Here is an 11,525-nt window from a genome sequence, read left to right on the forward strand (position 1 = left end):
TTATTGTTTACGCTCACGTAATTCATTCATTCGGCCCAACCGTGAATGAATTCCTTGTTGATCTTTTTATGACCTATCATTGCGATATAGTTACGTGAGTGTTGTTGCCTTTTGGGAACAACTTTTACTTGGATAAAACTCGTGAACCGCCCAGCCGTTAAATATACGGACGTGCCCCTAACAACTCAGCGAGCTAGTGTTGGCTTGCCAAAGTCAAATTCCAGGCTAATGGCTGGAATGGCTGGCACCGCCACAGCCTTATACAAGTCTTAAATATACAGTATTTTCCAAAATATCAGGGTGATTTGCATAACTCGGTTGATTAGTACCAGCAGAATGCGTAACGGTACTCTCGTATCAATGAAAATATGTGGCGAAACAAATTTAATAATCCTGTGTCGAATATTTCATATTCGAATAAAACTTTTTTCGTATTATAATATAATGTGACTGAAATGACCATCCAGTTCGTAAAATCTCGCTATATTCCTGTGAAATATTTATAAGCAAATGTATAATTCCAAGCTCAAGCACAATTTGATTGTGTAGGAAATCAAAATAGTCCTAATAAGAATAGCGTATACTGACGTAAAATTATAAATCTTGTTGCTAGATTCATTTTGGTTAAATTGACAGCAAATCATCAATTCCTACTTAATCAAATCGATTTTAATAGGCTAAATCGTAACCCGTAACAATTTTGAATACTAACTGTATTTATCGTGGTGTATCATATTTATCAAGTATTCTAAATAAAGCCCAAGCCTTACATAACTTGAGTTACATTTATTAATTTACTTGCATATGCCCTATGTTTGGTATAAGCAAAAAAAGTAAATTGACTTTTGTGAAACAGAAGTTGAACAATTGGCACTATGATTGAAATGACAAATGAAACAAACAATAATATTAATGAATACTGATTAATATTTAAGATTCATTTTCGGCAAAATACGACCTCTGATTAATGTAATCATCATTAGTTTTTGAAAGGAGCACCAGAGCAGTATCCGATCCTTTGGATTCAATTTTGTATTGATCAGCATTCGGAACTCCACACCGGAAAAACTCAAGAACTTTTCCGGGTAACTTCTGATTATCGATTAAAGGAACGAACAAAATTGGATTAGCTTTTTCTGGAATGTTGTTTCCTAAAACGAACAAGAAGAAAGTATAAAAATAACTATGAATTGGTAACATGCGATCCCATATTAAAAATTTTGGCCCAGAATTATATTGGGATTTGCAAGTCACGCATTTTACTAGAAATATATTAAAATGACATACGATTTGGTTTGATAAATTTTGATTGAATATGGACTAAAAATAGAGCAACAGGTAGTGAAAAAAGTTTTCATGATGTGTTCTGGTAGGATACTCTCTCTCTCTCTATATATATATATCATTTTTGCTGCACGGCTCTTTCACTTCATTTATTGCATCTCATATTTGTATATACAGTACACATATCAGCCTTTTCTTCCCGTTAGTTTAGTCATATTACACCATGCTCTCAATCACACGAATACTGATCAAGAAGAAGAAGGAAAATCTCATGTTCTCAATTAGATACAAACGTCATTATTCAGACCCCTATTTATATAGAAAAAACAATTATCGAAGAAGTGCCAGTATATCAATATGGTATTCAAAATTCAAACAAATTGATATGCCTTGAAATAATCATGTTGTGTAAAATCATTATCGCGATCAAATTACCAAAACTTTTTCAATGGTATAACGTTACCTGTGATGTATGACGCTATGACGGTGATCAGAATTGTCCAACTTGCGCCAAATAATCCATAATAGAGGAAAGATATTGAATAAAAGGTGTCTGCGATGTGTGGCCTATAAATATATACAGTTAATTGCACACCATCTTCATTCAAAAATATTTTTCACTTACAAAATTTGGTAGAAATCATCAAACTGATTTAATTTTAATTCACTGAATTTTTTCATCTTAAAATTTATTTTTACTGGGGAACAAGAGTGCAATCTACAAAAACATTCTCAGTGATAAGCCTGGTTTAACATCAGATATAAGAACCAAAATATTCAAACAAGTCTACCATATACGTAGAATAAAACATCACTACGAAACCCAATTCAAGGATGTAGCGTAAGTCATCACTTTAACAAAACAAAAGCTAAAAAATACAGAAATCTATAAGCTTTTCGATTGTTTCTTAAAAACTATATTATATATGTGGTCAATTGCTAAATGTGCGGTGACAAATATTGCACGACATGTCGCATCACACCACAGTCCACATTACGTCGAGATTACATTTACAGCTTTATAAAGTTGCTCAAAATGTACCATAATTAAATGTTTATGGCAAATTTTCAGTTTTTTTTACCATTAAATAAACGATTTAAAATATAGAGTAGTATGAATGATTTCATGCTCAAACAGGGGGTGTTACAGTCCAGCCAACAACAACGTCTTACCTATCGTGCTTGATTTCTTCTGAAATGGCATTGTTACCAATCGTGGTAGGATGAATATTGTTTATCGTTGTTGTGTTATTGATAAAACCATCAACTCTACAAGCGTCGGTTGAAATTGGAAGCATTTGTGCTTTCTCTGGCGACAAACCATGTAAAACTGCTCCTATAGCCATCCAGAGGCTGAGAATGGAACCAAGGACAAATCCCGACAATACGCCCTGTAAATATGATTTTTTAATTCCAAAACGGGAAAAAGCGCATTTCAAATCTAATCGTAAACAGTAACAAGAGTTCAATGCTCAAATATAAGGAAAAAAGACTCGCTAAGGCCTAAGAGCACCAAGTTTGCGACAAGCAATACAGAGGCGGTCGAACAATGCAAAATGGAAGGTATCGTCTTTCATCAGATTCCCTTCAATTGAAATGAATCAGTAAAATGTTTGGTAAAATATCTGTTCCCACCGGACTCAGAGAAAATGATTTTACAACATATAAGTAATAGGCTGCTAGCAACTTCTTCCATGCTCAAATACGGAAAGTTTCAAATGAATTGGCCCATTAGTTGAGGACAAGGATTTTTTCCCGTTCCCGTAACAAAGTGTTTATATTTATGGTTTTAAAGTAGGGAAATAAAAAATGATTATACCGTGAATTTTGGAAAGAGGTAATTCTATTCAATGCAAATACCACAAAGCGGCTTATAGCAAATTTTGCTAAAGGATTTTATCGTGCTCGAGAAAGACCAAAGACTGATCTTTCCAAAGATCAATCATTTTTCTCCTTTGGCAATTGCCGTGTCAAGCATGCTAATTAGTCAAATGTACCATTCGAAACATTCCCCCCATACATGAAACAAAAATTTGAATTTTTCACTTTTTCACTGTGTTTGCTTATTCATGTTTTATCAAGAAATTTCATGCTTGTGGCTAAGGTACATCAATTATTTTTTATAAATTACTCATCGGCACCGTCTAAGTCAACAATGGGGAATTTGAGCAATCCGATTTCGCGAACTTTTGGTGTGAACCATAACTAAATAATAACATTGGGAAAACCTCGCAAAAGAAATATTTACAACAATTTTGAATAACAAGAGGCTTTAACTGAGGTTACCAAAGTACCCCAAATAATACTTTAGTTAAAGGAATTGGCAGAAAACGAAACTGATTAAATTTATTTTTATTTTAATTAGAATTACCTTTTTTTGTCCAAATTTTTTAATTATATATGCAATTTTATTTCGAAGTTTAGTTATCAGATAACTCAAAGCCTAGGAAATTGTTATATTGTCGCCCACATACTCATGCAAAATATAAAATTTATTTACTATTTTATGGATGGAAAAAAACCAATCAATATTATGTCTAAATATTACCGAATTCAATTATTCTTATGTTGCGGCAAGGCTTAGTTATATCATCTTAGACTTAAACTGTATTGAATGAAAGCATATTTGATAATTTGCACAACATATTTTGACGAGTTTTATCGAAATAAGAATAACAAGAAGTTTAAATTATGGTTTCCCACTTTATACTTGATGCATTCGATTTTTCGATGATTCTTGTAAAATTAAATTAACAGTAACAACGTTAAACATTTTCACAAAATACAAGATTAATTCAAAAATTTGTGACGAGAAAATGACTCTTTCCTAATTCGAACCCAATTTTTACAAAGTTGTTTGGTGTCACCTTGACGTTAGTTTTCGGCAAAAACATTCCTGCCAGGAAGACCCCAAAAATTGGACCTCCAAATGCACCAAATGTTGACGTTGCTATTTGTATAGTTGTTGATCCTAAGTGTCCTGTTATATACGCAATCACTGTCACGATGCACCCGATTATGATTGCTGTAATGTGGAAAAAGATTTTGATACTGTCACTGACTATGATAAAGAATTCCTACAAGAGAATTGGCAATCGGACGGAAGGATTTTTAGTTAGATCGAGTCGATCCCATTTATCACATGTATAGAACAGAGGATGCAATCAGCATTAGTCGATCGTTAAATCGCTGGATTTATCTTGAATGACCAACACCAAGTAACGTTTTAGAATGACAGAGTGACCCCACAAAAACGTAACTCATAAATTTTTCAATTACTTTTATAAAAATAGATGAATGAAAATTTATTTAGCACTTGAGCTTCTGTATGTGTATGATTGTAAGTTTCAGTAATTGGGGGCGCTTTGTGCAAAAAACAGGTTCTCTTTAGAAAACGATTCAAATGCCTTCTTTTTGTGTCACCCTGTACTACATTTAATTACTTGGTTATTGGCCAACAGGTGTGTATAAGTAACTTTGAATAAACAAACTATACTGAAATTACAGAACTTTACTTTATTCTTACCACAGAATTTTCCCATGGTAAGCTTCTGCCTCGGTGTAAGATTTTTCTTGATTTGAAAAATATAATCATGAAGAATAATAACAGATAGTGAATTGATTCCAGTTGACACTGTACTGGAGACAAATTCCGAGTTAGTAAACCACTTATCATACCTTGAAATCAAAACTTGTCACAATTCTTGTCGAATGTCGAGCCAGAACTGCACCATTTGCTATGTATTTTAAGCGACCAATTAATTTGATATCAATATCACCACAAACGCATTGTTGCCTTAGTCGGACACACAACATTTTGAATTGTGCTCAAGACAAAGTCGGTTAGATGCCAGTCCAGGTTGTTTGGAGTATATATTAACAATCCATTAAGGTTTTCACCTCGTTACATTTCACTGTCAGGTATAAGGGTATCATTGGTATATTACAATCTGGTTATTGAAATTGAGTTTTCAACATGAATGGTTTCGAATAAACGGAAAAATCAATATTTTACATCTTTTATTTTCATCAATATCTAAATACCTCAGAGTCCCACTACATGCTGCTGCAACAAATACTCCTGCCATGCCAGGAACGTGACGGAAAGTTTTCATCATCATATACGGAATCGATTGATCGTGCTTTGCAATTTTCCTTGAAAGAATTGGATCGCAATCTTCAAAATACGCGTACAAAACACATCCGTTTGCTACCGACAATAAAAAGATGATAGACGAAGGAAAGATGAACGCTATCAGAGCTCTGTTAAACGCAATAAAAATTAGGAACGATTCGGCATATTTTTTCTCAAACGCAAAGAACGAATAATTTTCCTACTTTCTTGCATTTTTGACGGAATTACAGGAGACGACTCTCTGAACCATTGCCTGGTTAGTACATGTCGCAGCACTCTGTAACATGCTGTGTCCGACTAAAACAGAAAATAGTGAGCTGCGAATCGTTGGATCAAATGTAACTCTGAAAAATAAGGATTTTGCTCAAAATATGATTATGAAGATATTTTCTACAAGAGCGAGATAGACAAATTAAAAAATAAGTTTTTTCTCACTTGAATATGTTCAGTCTCCCGCCTCTGTTAATTGCGTCCCAAACATCTGTTGGTCCGCCAACCAAAATAATTCCTTGTATTAATAAAGCTAAGGATCCAATGAACATTACTCCGGATTGAACAACATCGGTCCAAACAACAGCTTTGAATCCACCCTGTTATAATAAGAAATTCATGAATGAAATTGAAGATAGTCTACTTTGTTCTATGGAAACTCATAATAGGAACTGACAAAATATATGTAACATGTAGAAAAAATATATTATATATAACACGTTATTAAAATAACGTAGTATATTTGAAGGATGTGCCAAATTGACACAGTAACGACAAATTGACGATAGAGAACGACAGCTCACAGTGAATCAAATAAAAATGAAGATTTTTAAGTTAAACAACTCCGAAAATTAGAATAACGAAGGTAATACTAGGGGTGGGATAATATAGGGGGGGTCTGTAGATCGTTTTGTTGTTTGTTGAATGGTTGTTGTTCATGTTGTAAAATTGTCTTTTCAAGTAAATTGATCCTATCGCATTTTTTGTATGATCAAGCAAATTAGTGTTTAATTATGAGGTTTTTCCTGAATCTAGGGGATATGCTCAAACAAACAGGTATCGCGGCGCATCACCTTCACCTTCATATCTTGCCTTATTGTTTCGCTGTTGTTTGATTTTTGAACGAATACAAGACAAATTAATAATATGAATCATCTTTATATATTGTGCGTGCGCTTGTGAAACAAATATTTTCAAACTTTTGGTATGTATGACGTTAATGAAGTGACGTCTTTACGAATTTCTTCACGTCTGGAAAACATAGGTTAGGGTTTTGTTCGATTGATTGCCGAATATTCGCAACAACCAATTATTATATATTCCCAATATGACGAATGCATGCAAGCATGGTTACATTTAGATCAGGTTGCTCTAAGTCGCTGAAAACAAGGTGAAATAATACTTGTTGTGTTGTTTGGAACTCACCAGTTTGAAATGGGGCCATGGTTCATCTCCAGCTACAATTCATGATGAAAACATGATTGGTATATTTTTGGACTAGCCTTTTTAGAATGTGAGTATATGTATGCAGTTCGGGTTAAAGTCCAAATTATCACCAAGCTTCAAATCGTGTAACACTTCGGTTGTGTGGTGGTTACACAATCGCTATAAGTAATGATTATACTCGATAGCTCAATACTTACCGTACATCAGATATATATGATTGTGAAACGTTACTATCCTTACAATGATATTTCATATTTGACACACAAATTTCTTTGGCATGTCACCGTTTCTATTTTCAATTCATTGCCCTATAAAGAGTTGAAAGTTTAACTAACATACGTATATATAAATTATTACCAGAGTGGTGTAGAACGTGCAAACTAAACTGGTTAAAACAATCGTCCATTTTATATCCAGAGGCGTGACTGCGTTCAGTGCTAATGCTGGGATGTAGATAGCGAACCCCATGTAAAATACCTAAAAAAACGATTGATTTATAAATTTGCTCATGAATAACACTTATTCGACAAATTGTCAATTTATAGTTATTTGACTAAAATGCGAAAAAAACATCCGGGTTAAGTAATTCACGCAGAACACTCTGGCAAATCAAGAGAACTGGTCGGTGGTCGGTAGAGTTTATTCTAGAGATTTAAAAAATAATACCTGAAATATATATATCGTCTAGTATATCGGGATTATAGATAGTAAATCTGTGGAAGGGAATAAGAAAAAACGTTGGAGATCGTTACTCACCATCATGATGACGCTGACAGAGGAGCAGCATATGCGAACTTTTCGATCATAACGCAATTCTAAATACTAAAAATGGAAAAAAGATAAAACATTACATGATATTTTCCCCCCAGGACTATATCGCAATATCTAATATCGCGCCCAACCTATGCTAATGTAATATAGGTAACAGATGGGTAACGAAACTTGTGGACAATGAAATTAGAGAGGCACATTGAAAATTATCCGATAACAGTCAGTAATTGTTGACGTACAACCACATAAGCTTTTCTTACTGGGAAATGCATATTTGTATGTGTAAAACGAACTAGGCATTTTAATTAGTCCTAATGATAACTTCAAAACTCAGCCAAACGATTTTACCTCGTAAACGCTTGAAATCTTCAATTTATAGAATAGTGGAACAAAGTAAGTGCAGGCGAAAGTGACGGCAACAATATTACCGACAACAACCCATGATATTACTGCGCCAAATAAGTAAACTTCTACTGGTGTGCCCATCATCGTAATGGCTGATATAAATGAAACAGCCATGGAGAAACCAAGTGGTATCTAAAAATAGTATTTTTATTAAAGAAACGACAAAAAGCGCTTATTACTTGTTATGAAGCTATCAAAAGAAAACGCTAAAAATTATAAAAATATTAATTAAGCCAAGAGGGAGATGCTCATATATATGAACACTAAAGATTAATTGGCCAAAAAATAGGGCCACTTCAATGTCAGTAAGATTTCAACCAATTGTCAAAAGAATTGTGCCGGATATCGTATGATTGTGTGCCTTCCAAGTATTACCATACAAATTTGAGTCAAATGTCTAGTCCCGTCGGACTGGTAGATATTAGTATTCTTGTATTTACAAATATAATTTGCAAAAATGTATCCTTTTTTACATCCCAAAGACATCGTGTCTTGGTCCCAAAAAAACTTTTTGCAATTTCTAAAAAGGAAAGAAACTATCACGGAAATGTGAAATCAAATGAGTGCTTCGCACGTTTGTGCAAGTTTTCTCCTGTAATTAACTTCTTATGGAGCCAACATACGAAAAAGCTAAACAAGAGAGCAATGCTTTCCAAATAAAAACAATAATAATCTAGCATCCCCTACTTCGTGTGAAATAGAACTTCTGTTCTAAAATAATGTTTTGTTCGCGATCCGAAATTGATGCCACATATAGTTGTTATAGTTATATGTAGTTTTTTAACACGTGCACGTATACATGATTGTGTCTGGGCCTAAATATATTTTTGCGATTCCCAAATACAATTCAGCCGTATCGACAAAATAAACTTCTCATGTTAATAAAGCCAGACAAAAATATCCATAACTGCAGATACTTAAAAGTATAGGGTATCATAACAGGTAATTTTCCCATCATATTACATGACAAGTCAGTCCCCAACTCTGATTACACTTGACGAATAATAAGCCCACTGTGGTGGATTTTGTCACGTTCAAATATTGCCTTCTGAGATTAGCATGGTATATAAGAATATATACAAAAATCGCAATATCCGGAAAAGATATGTTTTCATATATGTTTCACTCACCGGTGACATTGACCTGTTTCCAAAATAGTAATTTTCTGTCGTTGTGGTATTTCTGTCTCTCACCGCACAATATATTCCAACAACCACAGAAACCAATGACAATCCTATAAATAAGTATATGTTTGAGTTAGTGTATAAGGTATTAAATTTCACAGAAAATTAGTTCGTACATACAAAAACATGACTGCTCTTAAAATTATGACTGATGCTAGATTTAATTTTCCTCCTAGCTGAAACCAGAAGTAAATTCGCGGTTTACAGCAATTTCACTCCTAAAATTTATTTACTATTTATCGTACATGACTTCAAATGTATAATTATTATAAACTAGGAATTGACATAAAACAAAATACCAACCCGCAAACGCGGTAAAATCAGCAACACCAAACTGTTCAGCTTCAACATCCTCAGCTGCGTGGTTCATGACCATTGCGCGAGTATCAAAAATCACTATTATTGCAAACACAATTTATTATAAATAAATGTCTATCTAGACTTTGTGTTAATACGAAATAAATAAAAACATGTTATTCTATTGTAACCAGGCACATCCATTCTTAACGCGACTTCTTGTAAAGAATACACTTCTTTTTCACTTGTTTCGTAACTTCGGAATCAACTTCTAAGAGTCGAATATTGACGCAATCGAAAAACTTTGTTATATTTAACAAGGAAACAAGTAGACCTGGAAATGTAATTTTTTTTTTCAAGTTCCATACAAACTGCGACGAAGGTAGTTAAATTAAGGAAATATTAATCAGTACTTTTAGAAGATGTTTCACTCTCTTGCATACACCCCCATTGGGGCATGATGCTAAAATAAGATCGCTGAGCGAAAACGCACATTTAAAATTAACTAGTTTCATTTATAAACACGAAATCATTCTTAAAGTAATACATCACTGCAAATAAACTGCAAATAAAACGAACATATTGCTAATGAACATACATCAACATTTGTACTTATATATAGCCTTAATCATGTCAAATATTTGGGTATTTCAACATCAAACGGAATCTGTTTGGGTGATTGATCACCTCCTTTCGTTTCCCGTAAAATCGAAATCAGTTGTCCGCGACAATACGCGAACAATGAAAGAGTTTTAAATTGCGCGTTGTGATAGCAAAACAAGCAATATATAAGTAGCGTCCCAATTGCCTTGATCATTTATACCTTACCACGAAATTAAAGTAAGACAAATGAAGAAGGCGAAGACATCTTCAACCTTAAATAATAAATCACATCCAAACGTCAGTCTTCAAAACCATAAAATCTGTTTACGCAATGCTGCAAACCACAAGGGGTATTTCTAACTGCAAGTCGCGGCATGTTTTTGGTCTAATTCTGTTACGCACGATAGTTCTTGCATGCAAGAGATTACTTCATGAGCCCGAAATAATTTAAGGCCGAATATTTGGTATCGTCATGTTTGGGATATGCAATGAACGCGAACATGTAACCAAGTAATTGGAGAAAAGTCGAATGTGGACAGTTCGTTTTTTTTTCGGTATTATATTTTTGAGGTCAAACTGAGAGGCAGATATTTCTGGAGATGTCTGGCAGGCAGTGAACACAAACATGTAATCACGTACTTGGGAGAAGTCAAAGGGAAAAGATTTTCTATGTTCGTTATCTCATTTCGGGGTTCATACTCGGATCGTAATTGCCACCTATTGTCCAATACCCCCTCTGGGGAACACATTTTGTGGAAATTGTGTTGCATTTAATCTTGTTTAAATTCTCACGCGAGTTAGATTACGGTCCAAAAAGTGAAAATAATCAGTTGAACTGCCCTTATCGAAATGCCCAGCAAAGTCTTCAAAATTTCAGCCGCCACTATTGAAAAGCGCATTACCAATAGCATAAACTCTTTCTGCGGTATTTGCATTATTACGGTACGATTAGAGTAATGTAATTGATGTAATTACAAAGATAGCGCAACTGTTTTGAACACTACCGTTTCACTATATTGATATCAAACTTACAATTCAGACATTTTGTTAGTTTACAATAGTACAACACAAACGTACCAACACTATACGCAGTAAAGCTCAGACTCGACGAAATCGCTAAGTCTACTGTAAACTAGCTGTATATGCATATCTGGTTTGATCTATATGTTCATAGGTTTGCTGTATATGCATATTGAATTGGCGCTTTATGTGTATGAGTTGGCTGTATATGACCTTGGCGCTATATGTATATGAGTTGGCTGTATATGTAGATGCAAGATAGAGCAAAGTACTCGTTAGAAAATTTGTGCACTGTTGAAATATCTTTCCATCGATTCCAAAATAAATATTATATCTTCATTTGTCGGTGAGTTATAGCTAATTAACATGGCGGCGCCAGCAAAGAGAAC

The 11,525-nt window shown here is 34.0% G+C and overlaps 1 protein-coding gene across 1 annotated transcript; it reads right to left on the reverse strand.

Moving 5' to 3' along the window:
- Positions 1-771: 771 nt before the first annotated feature.
- LOC120331709 (sodium-coupled monocarboxylate transporter 1-like) lies at positions 772-9,665 on the reverse strand. The gene is made up of 13 exons (XM_039398844.2): positions 9,520-9,665; positions 9,163-9,266; positions 7,976-8,164; positions 7,613-7,678; positions 7,214-7,333; positions 5,855-6,009; positions 5,623-5,763; positions 5,329-5,547; positions 4,811-4,923; positions 4,152-4,309; positions 2,458-2,675; positions 1,748-1,851; positions 772-1,151 (listed from the first exon to the last, which is right to left on the reverse strand). The coding sequence occupies exons 1-13, from the start codon at positions 9,590-9,592 to the stop codon at positions 931-933; spliced, it is 1,881 nt and encodes a 626-aa protein (XP_039254778.2). The 5' UTR covers positions 9,593-9,665; the 3' UTR covers positions 772-930.
- Between the last annotated feature and the right edge of the window lie 1,860 nt (positions 9,666-11,525).

The sequence above is a fragment of the Styela clava genome, chromosome 6, assembly GCF_964204865.1.
Source record: "Styela clava chromosome 6, kaStyClav1.hap1.2, whole genome shotgun sequence".
Lineage (NCBI taxonomy): Eukaryota > Metazoa > Chordata > Ascidiacea > Stolidobranchia > Styelidae > Styela > Styela clava.